This window comes from Ostrinia nubilalis, chromosome 24 (genome assembly GCF_963855985.1).
Source record: "Ostrinia nubilalis chromosome 24, ilOstNubi1.1, whole genome shotgun sequence".
Lineage (NCBI taxonomy): Eukaryota > Metazoa > Arthropoda > Insecta > Lepidoptera > Crambidae > Ostrinia > Ostrinia nubilalis.
The window spans coordinates 10,353,413-10,372,085 of record NC_087111.1 but is presented as its reverse complement, the minus strand read 5'-3'; the positions used below and the strand labels follow the sequence as shown (position 1 = coordinate 10,372,085).

The 18,673-nt window shown below is 39.3% G+C and overlaps 1 protein-coding gene across 1 annotated transcript in view; it reads left to right on the top strand.

The window, feature by feature from the left end:
* LOC135083703 (methionine--tRNA ligase, mitochondrial) overlaps window positions 1–18,673 on the top strand; it is a 49,974-nt gene that overhangs the window by 3,233 nt on the left and 28,068 nt on the right. The window contains exons 3-8 of the mRNA XM_063978412.1: window positions 4,849–5,030; window positions 5,668–5,787; window positions 6,314–6,422; window positions 7,294–7,412; window positions 8,056–8,207; window positions 15,057–15,262. Coding sequence (XP_063834482.1) covers window positions 4,849–5,030; window positions 5,668–5,787; window positions 6,314–6,422; window positions 7,294–7,412; window positions 8,056–8,207; window positions 15,057–15,262 — 888 coding nt within the window. The remainder of the gene's footprint in view (window positions 1–4,848; window positions 5,031–5,667; window positions 5,788–6,313; window positions 6,423–7,293; window positions 7,413–8,055; window positions 8,208–15,056; window positions 15,263–18,673) is intronic.

Here is an 18,673-nt window from a genome sequence, read left to right as displayed (position 1 = left end):
GTCATCCCTCTGCGATGTGCACCGGCAATGTTCAGAACTTGGTCTCGGGATACAGCCACCAGTCTCCCGAATGCGTTTTAAAACTTTCGAAACCCAGGACTGGCTTATGTGGAGCTGACGTGCGACAGCCCGCTGGCTGAGCCCTTCTTGCAATAGTGCAACGATTTGTGCTGCTTCTGTAGGTGTAGAATCCCAGGTAAAGTGTCAAAAGAAGCGGAGATGTGTATGAATCAACGTGTGAAAGCAAAAATCCGAAAACACGTGCTTTTATAGGGGGTAAATAGGCCGCAACTCGCGACGTATCACAACAGTTGATACATGTCTTTTTCCTTACTTCTTCACATCAGCCGGTATATCTTTTTAAATACCGGTGCACATAGGTAGATTTCAATGATTTAGGCGGCCAAAAATATTTTTTGCTTCAAATTAGTTATAAGTACAAAATTAAATTAAAATAAACCATTTTTGACTGATTTCTTTTATTATTAATGTTAATAAAACATTTTTTCACTTAAATATAGAAATTTAAAAAAAAATTATATTAAAAAGTTTCATTGTTATCATTGATACCCCATCGTGTGTGGTATCGTTGGATAGGTCATTTAAAATGACTTAGGGGTTTCTAAGACTATTTTTTGATTTAGTGATCCGTTTGCAAAATATTAAAGTTTAAAGTGATATTTTTTTTTTCGAAAATGGCGTCCCCCCCTCCTAAAACTAAAGTGTTGGTTTGAAAAATCTGGAATAATTCATAATAATAGTGCTTTTCATGAACTTTTAAGGAAAACTATGACGGTTAAGATAGATCAGTTAGTTCAAAAGTAATAGTCGTTTAACTCGTGTAAAATTTCATACTTAATAAAAAATCCTTAGAAGAAAATATTAAAAGTGACTTTAGATGAAGTAATTGCTTGCTTATGAAATATATTATGGTAACGACTGACAACTACGGAACCCTACACTGCGTTTGGGACGACACGCACTTGGCAAATTTTTGTATTTTTATAAAATAACAATAAGTAGGTAGGTATCTATCAATCTTACTTTGAGAGCATTCCTCATTGGGTCACTACTTGCTACTTGGCTTGGCAGACATCAACATTTCCATTGTTTCAGGAAGGAATGCTTTGCGAGAAGGTCTTATTGTGTCTCCTGGAGCTGATCAAGGGGTCTGATGTTAATAAAAGCCTATCTACATTGCGTTCCTTTCTAGAAAACTTTCTAGCAAAGTTAAGCCGATATGACCGGAAATGCTTGTTCGGGGCTTCTGCGGCTTGTTTTTAAAAAACACTTCTTCATGTTTATTGGCTTTCATACACCTCTTCTTGAATTAGCTTTTCACATAAGAAGAACTTTGCTTCAAACTCTTTTCAGCATTTTCTGTGTCTCCATAACGACTCAAAAGAAAATCTTAATAAAAATCAAGTTTATCACTGAAACTTGGTAAATTTTGCCTTTGTATCTGGTCAAATAAGTAATTCCGAGTAACTACTTTAGTACCCGAGGCACTAGACAGGCCTAAAATAAAAAGTAAATGGATTTAATACAAAGTAGCAATAAAATGATATTTTGCTCAATTTTTTCTCCAAATCTTCAAATGCTGTTAATTTAAAAAAGCGCGGGTCTCCGCGGCAAAATTTTTTGCAGATTTTAAGAACAATATGTAAACTATTAAAAAATAAAGAAATTATTGCTCGGACGGACCCCGAAGTTAGTTAAACGACCACTTTAAAATAAAAAATACAAAAAAAATCTCATTTCTGATACAGCTATCTTTGACAATTTTTAAATATATTTAGGAAAACAAAAACTAAGTAAATTACTGTTGAAAAACATAGGCTCTATCCTTAATTATCACAATCCACCACTGTTACTCGAAAACAATGGTTTTGAAAATAAATATGCAATTTACAAAAGTTGTAAGTTTAAGAGCGCCCGAAAACAAATACATACACGTTAAGCGAACTATCGCATTCAGACTACTCTAGAGGGTAGATTTGCGCTCGTTGAACTTTGAAAAAGGTACCATGGTATTCCTGGAAGTGTGTACTACCCGCGTACATGGTTTATTTTGTGGCGTGTGAGGCGGGTCGTTACATTCCCTATAATATGGTCGAGTGAAGCGATGGCTGGTTCACACGTCATGTCTGTGAACAGGCGCTGCCTTCGGGGACTGGTCAAGAAAAGATATACCTGACATAAAATATATGTATCAAAACGCAAAAATTAACCTAGAAATTAGCACGGCACTAAAGAAATATATTCAAAACTGCCACGCGGTCTCGTGCTAGATGGGCGTCTTAAAGGCCACCTTCTATCAACGGGAGCGCGTGGTAAGTAACTTGCTTCTGAATGTATGTAACTTCCTACTTTTTTATATTTTTTTATATTTTTAAACCGGCAGACAGTGGTGACTGAGTTTGTTGCGGCGCTTCTTCTCAGCACTTGCCAAATGTTGGTCTCGAAGCGCTGGTAGGGCAAAAAAAGAATGAGACATGTATAGGCTCCTTAAGAGCATTTGACGATTTGCAAGAACTAATTTAATTAGTCTAAACAAATAAAGATAATTTTGATTTTGATTTTGATTTCAATAGATTGATTTTGCAAAACTGGGTTTTGGCCGCCTAAATCGTTGAAATCTACGTATGTGCGGTGTGATTTAAATTTATTTGGTATCAATTTAAAGTAAAAAGCTTAATCTTTAAAATGGTGCCACTTTTTTTGTTACTAACAAATTCGTTAGTTCACAAGATCGCGTGGAAACAACTTCATATAAGTGATTTCATACTTTTGCTCGCGAGTGTATTTGCTTTAAAATAAAGATTAAAGAAGTTATAAGCAAAAAATAAAAAATCCTTTTTTCTTATGTATTACTTCTCTAATTTTTAATTTAGGACAAAAAGTTATGTAAACGTAATATTATTTGTAGGCAAAACAATTTGCTACAAATTATGACATAGCGAATTTTTGTAAGACGCTTAAAAAAGTGTTTTCAGCCCTTTTTTCAAGATGGCGGTTGGGGGACAAGGGTGGCGACCCCAAAAACTTGAGTTTAAGCTTCTATTGACCACATTGACCCACACATGTCCGAAAAATAAAATTGCGTCCTCTAATAAATGCAATACTCGGAAAATTGCCGGGAAATGACGGGGGTTTTATTTTGCTTTTTTTATGCATTACAGTGTTTAATTCTCACAGTTTTATTCACGCAAGTGACTTGGGAGAGACGATTTTCAGCATTAAAGCGCATTAAAACGAGACTTCGTTCTCTACTGGGGCAAAAACTGTTAGATTCGTTAATTATACAGTGTGAGTCACGATAAAGTGTACATATGAAATTAGGTGAAACTAGACCTATTTTTATCGACAAAAAAGAGGTCAAAATTTATTTGAGATTTTTTTAAAAAATTTTATATAATTTTTTTTCTTCCAATTACTTATTGTAAAGAAAACCTAATAACTTTTAAACTAAGAGGTATATCCTGATAAAATAAAAACATAAATAATGCTAAATAACAGACGATACAAAAAAATACTCAGAAAATGCCAACAAATAATAAAAAATGATACTTTTTGAAAAAAATCTGCTTATAAATTCGTGTTTTTTTGGTTATTTGATTAAAAAAAAAGGATTTAAAAGCAGATTTTTTCCAAAAATATCATTTTTTATTATTTGTTGGCATTTTCTGAGTATTTTTTTTTAGTATCGTCTGTTATTTAGCATTATTACTGTTTTTACAGGATATACCTCTTAGTTATAAAGTTATTACGTTTTCTTTACAAAAAGTAATTGGAAGAAAAAAAAAATCTATAAAAAATTTAAAAAAATTCTCAAAACAATTTTGACCTCTTTTTTGTCGATAAAAATAGATCTAGTTTCACCTAATTTCATATGTGCACTTTATCGTGACTCACACTGTATTAAATACAGAATCGGATCTAATCAAGGATGACGAAAACAGCAGCTTTTACGATCGAGTCATTAACTGCTTAGCTGAAAGTTCTCCTCTTTTATTAAAAAAAATGTTGATTGGCTAGCTTTTTATTATTATTTGTTATTAGTAAATACCTACTTATTATTTTACTTTATTTTAGTATTGTCTCGGGCCTCGGGATTGCGATCAGCCACCCGGGCCCTTCCGGCCCAGTCCGACCCTGGGCCTCAGTTAATTAATTAATTAATTTAATTAATAACAATCATATTATGGATTTGGGTGCCTAATGCCCGTTTTCACCATAGGTCCCTAATTTTTAAGTGACCCCTATGGTAATAAATAACTGGAATTTTGTATCAAAATTAGGTATTGATGGTGAAAACGTGCATAAGTTTCTTATTACATCAATGAAATCATTATAAAAGTCCCTTAGACATTTTCCTTATGCAGAATTGGATATTGACAACATTTCCTCAAACAGAATAAATAACTTTACAATTTAATGATGTCACAACAAACATTGTTGAGATGAGATACAGGAAATTGACAATGGTGCAGCATCACATAGATTGAGTATTGTAGTATCGTCATCACCATATACAAATCCTCCATTTGCCAGTAAAGAGATGGTTGTGTTACTATAGTTTGGTGGTTCTTAACCTTTAAGTCACGAGGGACCATTTTACCTTTGTCTTGTCAGGGACCACTTTTTTTTTCAAAATCCTATGAAAGGGGAGCTCGATTTCTCGTCCACTGTGCGTCGTTTGCGTTGTGTAGACTCGACTCATCACGTCACGTCACTTGTTTATTACGATGTCGTCGTGGACCACTTGGAATGCTTCCAGGGACCACCAGTGGTCCGCGGATCACTGCTATAGTTGATGTTGAGAATAATAGAAGATCATTCTTCCAGGCACTGATGAGCATGGAACCAAGATCCAGCAAGCGGCTGCCAAAGCCAAACTTCCCCTCCCAGAGTACTGCTCCAAGACGTCTGACGAATACCGAACACTGTTCAAGGAGTTCAACGTTGACTTCACAGATTATGTCAGGACTACAGAAAAGAGGCATAAGGTTTCTGTTAAACACTTTTGGGTGAGTTACTTGTTGTCCATGATGAATGTTAATCCTACTATTATTATAAATGCGAAAGTTTGGATGTCTGGATGGATGTTTGTTACTCTTTCTTGCAAAAACTACTGAACAGATTTTGTTGAAACTTTACAGTATTATTATTGTTTATAACCCAGAATAACATATAGGCTATAATTTATGACGATCTGTGACAAAGTAATTTTCACGCGGGTGAAGCCGCGGGCAATGCATGCTAGTAAGAAGATAAAATGTTAATTGTATCCAAAAATACCAATTGTTATTTTAATCAAACTAAACAAAGGCACTAAGGTCTCTACTCACTATGAGATCATGAATTCGTCATGGTCATTTTAAAGCCACTGGTTGGCCATGGATAACGACAAACTAATCTTTGTCAAAGATATTGTGTTAAATTGGCATGTTCTAGGTAATACACAAAAAATCTGAAAAAGTTCATATTGCATGTCCTGCAAAAACGGGAATTTCAGTAAAATCTTAGATTAATAAAGCCTTTATTAATCTAAGAGTACAATACATTTCTGTTGTAAAGTCATCCTTATCTCAACTATACAAGGTACCAGAATGTTTACTTTGAAGTACCACCGTATAAAATATAACCTACCTTACATTATTTCAGAACAAACTAATGAAAAAGGACTACATATACAAAGCGAAGTACTCGGGCTGGTATAGCGTCAACGACGAGTCTTTCGTGCCTGAGGCTCACACCAGGGAAGATATTGTGAATGGAGAGAAGGTATAAAGCTCATCACCATTATGAACCATCTGGTGAACTTCTTATCACCTACATCTATCTATTTCTTCTATATTTTCTAACCGCTTAAAGTTTTATTGGAAATAAAACGTAGGGTATCTGGAGGATCATTTTTTGAAAGTCCATAACTCAAACCATAAACTGGACTGGTGGAAATTGGGAAAAAGTTACCATATTCGCCCATGTTTAGTAGGTACTTACTGGAATCTTGTAGAATGTAGATAGATATTTAAAAGTTGACCTTTCAAAACAAGGTTAAAACCTACCTTATAGGTAACAATACTAAATACAGGAAATACTATGTTATGTGAAAGTCACCTGAGAACATAGAACATTGTTTTCACACTACAGAATAAACAACACATCACATAAGTTGACCTATGCTAGTGATATTTTCTGGTAAAAATTATACATCCATCCACACAAAATCTACTATATTTGTCTTCGTGCATTAAATACAACTGATTTTGAATTTAGTTCCGTTAGCAATAAAGTTGTTTTTCCTCAGGTGAAATTGTCTGTGGAGTCGGGCCACAGAGTCGAGTGGACAGAAGAGACAAACTACATGTTTCGTCTCAGCGCCTTCAAAACGCATCTGAAGGAGTGGCTTAGTACAGGTAACATAGATATTTATAAAGACTGTAAACTGTAAAGTCGGCGTCAAATAGTTCGTGGTTTGGGGAGGCCTGATGTTTATATATTTCTTCCTTAGAGTAGGCGCACACCTTTGATTTTGAGTTGGCCGATAGTTGTGCCCGATTTCAAATTGTATGAAGAATCGGCCAAATCGAATCGGCGTAGTGTGCGCACTCCCATACATGCCTATACTGATCAACTGCCCGACTAAACTATCGGCCGACAAAAATCAACGGTGTGCGCCTATTCTTAGCCGCCTTTTCGACACCCATAGAAATGTGGAGGGGAACTATTCCACTATATCGGAATAACAAGGTTAGAAGATGATGCCTTAATGCCTATGACATTAGTTTGCCTTTTGTACAGTTAGCGTCAAATAAAATATTTTGGAATTTGTAGCCTGCTGCTGTCTTTCCCGAAGACTATAATCCGGGCCTTTTCACGGCGAAAGTGAATAGGCACTTGCAGGGCAGATATGTACCATCCTAGACTGCATCCCACTTAACATCAGGTGCGATTGTGGTCAAATACTGTATTCCGATATTAATTATGTGCAATAACCTACCACTATCACGGTTGCTGGTAGGGCTTGTTCTAAGTCCGCCTGGCTAGCTACCACCATCTTACTTAAGTCTGTCGCCATAACAACAATGTTGACAGCATTGTTGTGTTCCGGCAGTTAGAGGTAAGATAGCCAGTTCCTCCGTGGTTGAGGATTCCGGGTGAAGCTCGCTTCCACCTTCGGCCTGATCATCACTTACCATCCGGTGAGATACAGGCCAAGAACTTCCTCGTTGTGGATAAAAAAAACTGAAGTTTAAAATAAATAAATAAAATTCTTATTATTCGCAGACGGCGTAATAACTCCCAGCAAGTTCCAGAAACAGTTGCAGGAGTTACTGGAGAATGAGGTGTACTTCCCCGACATATCGGTCAGCCGCCCGTCTTCCAGGGTGCACTGGGCGATACGAGTACGTAATCTATTTATTAATCGAATAACCTATCATATAAGAAACAGCAATAAATATGTCTCACCTTAGTTTTTTTTTTTTTTACAAAAAAGATTAAGTTAATACAAAACCAATTATTTCCTTTTTGAATGAGATGGATGAATCTTATTTATTTTTATTTAAATTTTAAATTTTATGAGGACATTTTTCTTATTGATTCATAATAATTATAATGTGCTGGACATATCTAAAAGACCCGAAATGAGGTTATTCGATAGAAATAAAATTAATGGATTTGTTCCATATCCATCATACATCTCAAACGTAGCAATAAAAGACGTCCATCTGCTCCTTAGAAATGAATGAGAAATTATAGAAAAGCGATGGCCAGCAGTGGATTTCCATTGACTTAATCCTATGTCCCCTAGATAGGGCATGGGGAGAGTAGATTTCCACAAACGGGACTATTCCCACCTCTCGTTCCCACCACTGCAACTCCTGTGTAGCCAGGATCTACAGCTCGACCGCCAACAACCCAACCAGTGAAGGTCAAGTTTGTCCCGAGGGAAAGTTAAACTCCATCATTACATAGTGTAAAACGATGATGTCCCGGGGGAAAGTTAAACTCCATCATTCCATAGTGTGAAACGATGATTATTCCTAGGTGCCAAACGACGAGGAGCAAAGTATATACGTGTGGCTGGACGCTCTTATCAACTACTTAACTGCTATCGGGTACCCTGATGAGGACGCCATGATCCGGCGCGGCCGGCCCTGGCCCGCTGACGTGCACGTGGTCGGGAAGGATATACTCAAGTAAGTACTATTAGAGGCCGGTAGATCTATTCTCATAAATAAAACACTGGATACTCAACTTTCACATTATATTGCCTTACTTTAGATACAATTCATCACTTAGCACAAAAGCGCGCGGAGTCGTCTCCGCGCGTCCCTCTATTCTGACGTTTGATTCTCGTGTGACATTGACGTATTGTCAATGTCACTATGACAGCATCTCATTGGCCACAACGATACCGTTATTTTAACGTTTTAGATTGGAGTTCCGTTTCGCGAGTGTCAGTGGCTACACGTGTTTCTGGAATTCGAGCGTATTTATTTTGTAATTTCACTGTTTATTTTTAGAGAAAACCAATCCTAAGCTCAATTATCAATAAAACAACGGTGGTGGTAACTAACTTGCTCTATCCTTGGTAAGTACCTAGCAAAATGGAGGTGATTCCTCCCGATCCGCCTGATCCCCCAGATCAGGCCGCCGCTATGGAGCTTTCCCCGCCTTTATTTTCCCAAACGGCTACCAAACGCCGTCTTGACACGGTAGGTGATACCGAGCCGGCTAAGAAGACGAATACAGATGGATCATTAACCCAAAACAACCAACTGATGTACACACACCCCTCACTTGTAATAGCCCCAAAAACATATACTGACGAAGACAAAGGCCCCTTCTTGGTTCATGTGTCTCACATAGAATCGGAACCTTCTTCTCCAGCCTTCATTCAACCTATGAGGTTTGGCAAATTCTTGGTGACCAATAAAATTCAGGGAATCATCTTAGACGGCGTTACAAAAATCGGCAGAAACAAGATCTCCGTCGAATTCATTTCAGCCAGTGCAGCAAATAACTTTCTAAACAATGACATTTTACCTATGTACAAGTATGTTGCATTAATCCCCACTTACAATGTGACCCGCATGGGCCTCATTAGGAACATTCCTACTGACTGGTCTATGGAGGAACTTGCAGAATCTTTAACAACCCCCGACGGCTGTGGTATCCTCCTGAAGGCTCGTCGGTTAAATAGAAAACAGATTAGGGATGATAACCAAATATCGTGGGTCCCCACACAATCAGTTGTAGTAACATTCAAGGGACAAGTACTGCCACAAAGAGTCTTCTGCTGCCACAATTCCATCCCAGTCGAGACTTACCAACTCCCGACAATCCAATGCCTCAATTGCTGTCGGTTTGGTCACATCAAGGCTCAATGTAGGTCTAAACCTAGGTGCTATCGTTGCACTCAACCTCACACAGCAGAAGAATGTAATGTCACAGAGGCCAAATCCACTTGCATCAATTGTTTAGGTCACCACTTTGCAACAAACAAGTCCTGCCCAGAGCACTCTCGACAAAAGGCTATCAAAGTAACAATGTCTCAGGATAACATTTCCTACTCTCAGGCCTCCTCTCAGTTTCCTCCTGCCCGCAAATCATATGCGGACATTACTAAATCTCCATCCTCTCAAACCACCAGTCCTGCTTCTCAACCTCCCTTACGTCACTCCTCACTCCCCAACCAAACGATCTCATACCGAAAGACCATTCCCCGAACATCCCGCCCTCATACTCCGTTAGATAAGGGTTACGATAAGCAGGCGCACCAAGCCATAATTGGTAACTGTGCCTCCTCCCTACCTAATGGTTGTGCCCTGAACGGTGACTCTTCTCCTTCCCTGGGAGAGGATAACCTTTTACAGATGGTTCTCTCTCTAATCATCCATATTGTTTCTGGTCGTAATACCGCCCTACCGCCCAACGTTGCGCAAATGCTTTCCCAAATCTCGCAGATAACTTCTAATAATAATGGACAAGGAGGTAGTCCAGTGGAACTGCCAAAGTATTAGGCGCAAAAAACATGAATTAACTTTTCTTATTAGTAAATACTCTCCATCAGTCCTAGCTGTCTCGGAGACGTGGCTGGTTCCTGGTTCACATTTTCGTGTATCAGGATACACATGCCTCCGGGATGATAGGAATGATGGCTACGCGGGAAGTGCCTTACTTGTAAGACGCTTCCTTCCCTATAATCAACTCCCCCTTCCTTCGCATAGTCAAGACATCAATATCGTGGCTATACGAATATTTGATATCTCCCTTTTATCCGTATACATTCCCCGCCCTAACGCTTCCTCCATCAATGAACTGCGCTCTGCCATTCTATCTGTCCCTCCTCCAGTTATAATCTTGGGTGACTTAAATGCGCACCACGTTTTATGGGGCTCCTACCATTCCGACTCTCCAGGTTCATTGCTCCTAGACCTTTTGGATGAGCTTGACCTTTGTATTTTGAATAATGGTTGTCCAACAAGAAGATGTGCTCCAACCCAAAACCCAGCATCGGCCGTAGATGTGTCATTCTGTTCTCCAAATTTGACCTCACTTTGCTCATGGAAAGTCCTAAACAGCACATTTGGTAGTGATCATTTTCCCATTATAGTATCTTTGCCTAATAATAACTCCCCAATAAATCGCCCTCCTCCTCTTTTAAAATATAATTTAAATAAAGCTGACTGGCTTGCCTATCATGCATCAGTCAACGAAAAATTGAAAAATTTACCTTCAGTCAATAATGATAATGCCCTCTCAGTATACTCTGATTTTGTTAACACCTTACAAACATCAGCAGATGATCACATACCATTGAAAAATCCATCTCGGAAAATATCTCCTCCTTGGTGGGATTCTGAATGTACAGCCAGTGTCCAAAAACGTAAGGAATCTGAAAAAAGGTACAACCGTTCAATGACCATGGAGAATTACATCCTTTACCAAAAAATTGCTGCACAAACAAGAAAGTTTTTAGCCAAAAAAAAGAAGAAGGGATGGATAAACTTTTGTGAAAATATGTCTCCAAGGACCCCTTCCTCTATTGTCTGGAAACAAATTAAAAGATTCCGTATATCCTTAATCCCTATAAATGCCCCGTCTAACAACCCTACAGCTTGGCTAAATGATTTTGCGGATAAACTAGCCCCTCCCTTTGTTCCTTTTATGGATAGCCTCCCTTCTATAAGTTGTTTTCTTCCCCAATCAAATATTCTAGATCGGCCCTTCTCCTTTGAAGAACTTTTATCAGCTCTTGACGGCTTAAAGGATTCATCTCCTGGAGCAGATGGAATTCCTTACTCTTTTATAATTAAATCTCCGGAAAGTGCCAAACTTCTCTTCCTAAATTTAATAAATTCGTTTTTTGACCAAGGTACTCTACCGGAAGCTTGGAAACAACAAATTATAATTCCTATTCCTAAACCAGGAAAAGAACCTTTGGATCATAACTCTTATCGTCCCATAGCCCTTTCTTCCGTTCTCCTTAAAATAATGGAACACATACTTAAAAATCGCCTCGAATGGTTCTTGGAATCAAATAACATTTTGGATAAATCCCAATTTGGTTTCCGTAAAGGCTTTAGTACTTTAGATAGTCTAAGTATTCTAACGACGGATATTCGCGTAGCTTTTAAAAATAAGGATTACCTCGTTGGGGTCTTCTTGGATATAGCGTCTGCGTACGATAATGTGTTGCTCCCAATACTCAGGCAAAAATTGCTCTATCTGAGTATCCCGGAGAAACTGGTACGTCTCATCTGCAACACGTTGATGTCACGATCAATAGCAGTGAGATACCAAGACTCTATAGTTCCCCGTTTAGTCTGGAAAGGGCTCCCGCAAGGATCTGTACTCAGCCCTTTACTTTACAGCATTTACACATACGATCTTAGTAGAACTGTAGACTCTTTTTGCAGTATCCTTCAGTACGCAGATGACATTGCCCTCTATCATTCATCCAAATCTATATCCGAAACAAGTTCGCGCCTAAACTCTGCTCTGGAGTATCTTAATGCCTGGATGACAAATCATGGACTATCTATTTCAGTTCCAAAATGTAGTTGCGTCACTTTTACTCGAAAACGTAACACACCAGAGGTTGATATAACATTAAACGGTGATAGCGTTCCTTGTAACAACCAAGTGAAGTTCCTAGGTATAATTTTAGACTCTCGGTTATCAGGTATTCCCCATTTCAATTACATTCTTGGTAAGGCTGAAAAAGGGCTAAATATCCTCCGTGCCCTTTCAGGTACCTGGTGGGGTGCACATCCATACTCACAAAAATTACTTTATAACGCCATTGTCCGCAGCCACTTTGATTATGCTTCATTTCTTTTAGACCCCTGTAATAAATCTGCTCTTGAAAAACTTAATAAAACCCAATCCAAATGTCTACGTATAATACTGGGAGCTATGAAATCCTCACCTATTAATGCTCTCCAAATTGAATGTGTGGAACCTCCCCTATATTTGCGTAGACAATACCTAAGTGACCGGTTTTACGTTAAAATCACTCAAAATTCCAATCACCCTTTGAATGAAAAACTGGCTCTCCTCTCTTCACTAAGTAGCTCTGCTGACTCCTCTCAGAGTTCACCTTGTGTTTTGTTGAGTTACCAAAAATTTAACCGCCTCCCTACTCCAATTGAAAAAATTCCATTGAATCCTCTTTTCAGCAATAGCTATGATTCCCTTCTTTTCCATCCCTCAATAATCCTTAACTTTGGCATTTCTAAGGACTCCTGCTCAGCTGGTCAGGAATTTATCAATATTGTCTCTGAGCACTGGCAAGGCTGGCTAAAAATTTACACTGATGCCTCCAAGCTAGATGAGGGTGGATGTACTGGCGCTGCAGTCTGGATACCTTCATACAGAATAGCACTAAGTTTTAAGTGTCCACCAGTTACATCAGTCTTCACCGGAGAATCAGTCGCTATATTAGAGGCTATTCGTTATTCTATCTCTCACCACCTTAATAACACCTTAATCTTTACCGACTCTTTGAGCTGCCTCCAGTCTATCGTAGCTAACCCATTTAAATCCAAATCCAAATTTCCTATCATCTTCAAAATTAGAGAAGCCCTTTTTGAGAGTAAACAGCGTGGCTTAAATATCGTTTTAGCCTGGATCCCAAGCCACCGAGGTATCCCTGGCAATGAAACTGTAGACACATGTGCTAAAAATGCTATATCCACAGGTTCACTTGATCATTATAAATTATTTGCACATGATGTCTCTTCGCTCCCACGTAAACACCTATTCAAGTCATGGAATACTCACTGGGCTAACTCGAAGAGATACGTAGGCAAATATTATGCTGATATCCAACAGGATATTCCCTCTAGACCTTGGTTCTTCAAACACCCCCACTTGCCAAAAAGGACAGTGTCCATTATCTCTCGCCTGCGTATAGGTCACGCATGTACCCCTGTTCATCTTGCCAAAATGCGGATTAAGGATAGCTCCATATGCGAATGCGGCTTGGATGAAGGAACAGCTAACCACATATTTTTCAACTGCCCCAAAATTGACCATTCATTATACGACTTCCTTCCTAAAAAATTCCCTTTTCCGACTAACCTTAAATGTGTCCTTAACTTTACTAATCCCCATACTTTGAAATCTCTAGTTAAATTTATTAACATTAACAAAATTAATTTGTAACAGGCAAGAGCTAGCAGAAAACTAAACCTCCACATTTGTGTTTATTTTCATGTGTTATGTTTATGTATTGTGTTGTCTTATTTGTGATGTCTCTTTGTTTTAGGTATTTTGCTTAGCATACCTTTGAAAATTTAAATTTATCAAAATACCTATACCGTGTAAAAGCTGCGCACGTGATATTGGCGGAACAGTGTGCCCTGTGGCGAAAAACACAAGTTCATCGCCATTAATAAGAAGAAGAAGAAGAAGAACGTTTTAGATTTTTCATAATTAACAACTATGGTTTATTAATACAACTACTTATCATTATTAGGTCATTTCTCTACTGTAGGAGCACGTTAATTTAGAGAAATTGCCAGAGGTAAATGGAGAAATTCGCTCCCCACGCTAGTAGTACTATAATAAGACTTCTCATCATCATCATTTCAGCCACAGGACGCCCACTGCTGAACATAGGCCTCCCCTAATGGTTTTCAAATTGATAGGTAGCGGCCTGTATCCAGCGCCTTCCTGCCACCATAAGGTTATCGGACTTATCGGTTCATCTTGTAAGTGGTACGCGGCCTCCACTCCAGAACCTTGCTGCCCCATCACCCGTCAGTTCTGCGTACTATGAGCTCTTCACATTGCCACTTCAGCTTGCTAATCCGTCGGGCTCTGTCAAGGTCCCAACTAAGTGCTCGATTAACGAATGTACCCAGAAGGCTGCAGTACGTCGTCGTAAACTCGTAATTCACTATGACGACTACGACCAACGACCACTCTGGACTAGATTAAACCCCGGTCCGTGAGCACGTAGAATTTTGTCCAATGAACCCTAGCTACCCATCCTTATCGCTCGCGCGTAATTATGTTGCTGTCGCGCTCGCACACAATCGCAACAGCAATATAATTACGCGCGAGCGATAAGGATGGGTAGCTAGGGGTCATTGGACAAAATTCTACGTGCTCACGGACCAGACTTATAGAAAGAAGATATTTAGTTCGTTTATGGAACTCCTCATTTCTGATTCGATCGCGTAAAGAAACATGAGCATAGCCCTCTCTATAGCACATACATTGAGTACATGTTGTATCTGCTCTTTTCATCATCTCAGCCATAGGGCGTCCACTGCTGAACATAGGCCTCCCCCAATGCTTTCCATGTTACCCGGTTGGTAGCGGTCCAGCGCTTTCCTGCTACCTTTATGATGTCGTCGGTCCACCTTGTGGGTGGACGTCCCACGCTGCGTTTTCCGGTACGCGGCCTCCACTCCAGAACCTTGCTGCCCCATCGGCCGTCAGTTCTGCGTACTATGTGCCCTGCCCATTGCCACTTCAGCTTGCTAATCCGTCGCTAACCTGTTTTTTTATTCTAAACCTTACCTTCCCAGGTTCCACGGCATCTACTGGCCGGCCTTCTTAATGGCCACGAGCTGGCCGCCGCCGCGCCGCCTCGTCTGCCACTCGCACTGGACGGTAGACGGAAGCAAGATGTCCAAGTCTCTAGGCAACGTGGTGGACCCAAGGAGGACCCCTGTGAATCCCTCTGCGTTGAGATATTTGCTGTTGAGGGAAGCTACTATGTCTGGTGATGCTAGTGAGTAGATATTTGATATTTATTATATTATGTAGTATGTCATTCTAACTGGACGGTAGATGGCAGCAAGATGTCCAAGTCTTTAGGCAACGTGGTGGATCCAATGAGGACCCCTGTGAATCCCTCTGCGTTGAGATATCTGCTGTTGAGGGAAGCTACTATGTCTGGTGATGCTAGTGAGTGATAATTTAGTATTTACTATTATAATATGCCACTCGCACTGGACGGCAGACGGAAGCAAGATGTCCAAGTCTCTAGGCAATGTGGTGGATCCAAGGAGGATCCCTGTGAATCCCTCTGCGTTGAGATATTTGCTGTTAAGGGAAGCTACCATGGCTAGCGATGCTAGTGAGTAATAATTTAGTATTTACTATTATAATTATGTCATTTTCACTGGACGATAGACGGAAGCAAGATGTCCAAGTCTCTAGGCAATGTCGTGGACCCAAGGAGGATCCCTGTGAACGCCTCTGCGTTGAGATATCTGCTGTTGAGGGAAGCTACTATGTCTGGTGATGCTAGTAAGTAAATATTTGATATTTTCTATATTATAACTCTTAGTGTGTCATTTTCACTGGACGGTAGATGGCAGCAAGATGTCCAAGTCTCTAGGCAACGTGGTGGACCCAAAGAGGACCCCTGTGAATCCCTCTGCGTTGAGATATCTACTGTTGAGGGAAGCTACTATGTCTGGTGATGCTAGTGAGTGATAATTTAGTATTTACTATTATAATATGCCACTCGCACTAGACGGTAGATGGAAGCAAGATGTCCAAGTCTTTAGGCAACGTGGTGGATCCAATGAGGACCCCTGTGAATCCCTCTGCGTTGAGATATCTGCTGTTGAGGGAAGCTACCATGGCTAGCGATGCTAGTGAGTAATAATTTAGTATTTACTATTATAATATATCATTTTCTATTATAATATATCATTTTCACTGGACGGTAGATGGAAGCAAGATGTCCAAGTCTCTAGACAACGTGGTGGACCCAAGGAGGACCCCTGTGAATCCCTCTGCGTTGAGATATTTGCTGTTGAGAGAGGCTACTATGTCTGGTGATGCTAGTAAGTAAATATTTGATATTTTCTATATCATTTATTTATTTATTTATTTATTTATTAGGGACATCAACAGCTTACAGATTTCAATGTAACATTAGACACTTAACACTATGGAAAGCCAATAACAGATATCCACGCAGTAACTTAGTTTAAATTTTGTCTGTGTACAAACAAACATTTGTGAAGAGAAGCTGAGATAAGTTACATAATTTTATTAGTCTTATTACAAACATTTTACAATTAAACTTGTAAAATATTTGCAAAAAACAGTGCTCATAACCTATTAAATTATACTATAATTACATTCCACATTGTTATTTACCATTTACTCGAACGCCAAATAGAGGGAAGCACAGCAAAGAGCGAGGTTAAACGCTGTCATCAACCTTATCACACAGACAAGGTTGAGCAACGGTTTCTGCGACATGAAATTGATGGTGTACATAGTCATCGTTACATAGTATAAAACAAAGTCGCTTTCCGCTGTCTATCCCTATGTATGCTTATATCTTCAAAACTACGCAACGGATCTTGATGCGGTTTTTTTATTAGTTATTAGATTAAGATATTCAAGAGGTTTTTATGTAAGTAAGTATAACATATTGCACTTGTGCGAAACACGGGCGGATCGTTAGTTAATTATTAAGACATTAATAAACAGAGGAAAGAATACCTTTTTACGGTGTTTCGTTATTGATAATTTGAATTTTTATTTGTTTTTTGAAGTGTTCCTTACTTCCAATGAAAGGGTCTGCTGCACAAAATATTTTATTGTAAAGATTGAGAATCCTGTTCACTATAGAGTGCTTTGCGTACGTGGTAGAAAAGATAGATGTATGAAAGAGACTGGTGTGTCTTGTGCGTCGGACTGGGGTACAGAACGACACCTCCCCCAACAATGGCGGGCAGTCCAGACGTCCGCAGACTACATCGTACAGTAGACCCATATCTAATATCTGTCGACGCTCTTCCAAGGTAAACATGCCGTAGGTCCGACAAAGATCTATATAGGCCACCTTATGATCCGCTTTTTTACATTTGTAATTTAGGTGTTTTATGAACTTTCTTTGTATGCGTTCAATGTTGTTGATATGCACCTTAAAATATGGAGACCAGACAGGACTGGCGTACTCTAATATACTGCGGACAAAAGCAGAATAAACGACCCTTAGAGGATCGGCACTTTTAAAGGGTTGGCATGTACGAAGCACGAAGCCGAGACCGCGATAGGCCTTATTGACTATCGTGTTGATATGATGATTCATGGACATTTTGCTGTCAAAAAATATTCCTAAATCTCTAACCGTGTCATTTCGCTCGATCACAACCCCATTAAAATTATATGGGAATAGTATAGGTTTCTTTTTTCGTGTGAAACTTATGCTAACGCATTTGCCGATGCTTACCGCAATGTCATTGAGGGAGTAGTAACTGTACAGATTATTTAGGTCCTCCTGAAGACGACGGCAGTCGTCAATGCTCCTAATTCGTGTATAAACTTTTTTATCGTCAGCGTAAAGAATGTAGTTAGAGTTTCTTATATGTGAATGTATATCGTAAATGTAAACGTTAAATAAGAGAGGGCCTAAGTGCGAACCCTGGGGTACGCCCGAGGGTATTGAGATGTAGTTTGATTTGTAACCTCCTAAAACAACTGCCTGGGAACGATTATTAAGGTAAGACTCAACCCATCGAAGTAGATCTCCGTGAATGCCGATGGACTCAAGCTTCAGGAGGAGGATGCGATGGTCCACGCGATCAAAACATTTCTCAAAATCTGTGTAAACAACGTCCACCTGCCCACCCCTGTCCATTTCTGTAAGAATATAGTTAGAGAAGATAGCAAGATTAGATGTTGTTGAACGACCCTTAACAAATCCGTGTTGATTGTGAGGTATGGCATTGCTTACAAGAGGGTAGATATGATTGTACACTAGCTTTTCAAATACCTTACTTATTGTGTTTAGAATGGAAATTGGGCGGTAGTTTTGAATAGCTGTCTTAGGACCTTTCTTGTGCACCGGTATAATGTGGGCCCGTTTCCATAATAAAGGGAAAATGCATTCATCGAGAGATTTTTGAAAGAGTATGGAAACAGGTATGGACATACCATCAGCACAAGAAGCGTAAAATATTGGTGGAATGCCATCAGCGCCAGCCCCTTTGTTTTTATCCAATGACCGCAGCAAAGTTTTAACATATATTGGACCAACAGATATACGTGAGGTATTATCGCATGATGTGAAAGGATTAAGTAGCTGTCGAGAAAAATTAAGGTTACGATCTTTTTTGAAAACACTTTCAAAATAATTATTGAAAGCTGAACAGATGTCATTTCCATCAGTAAA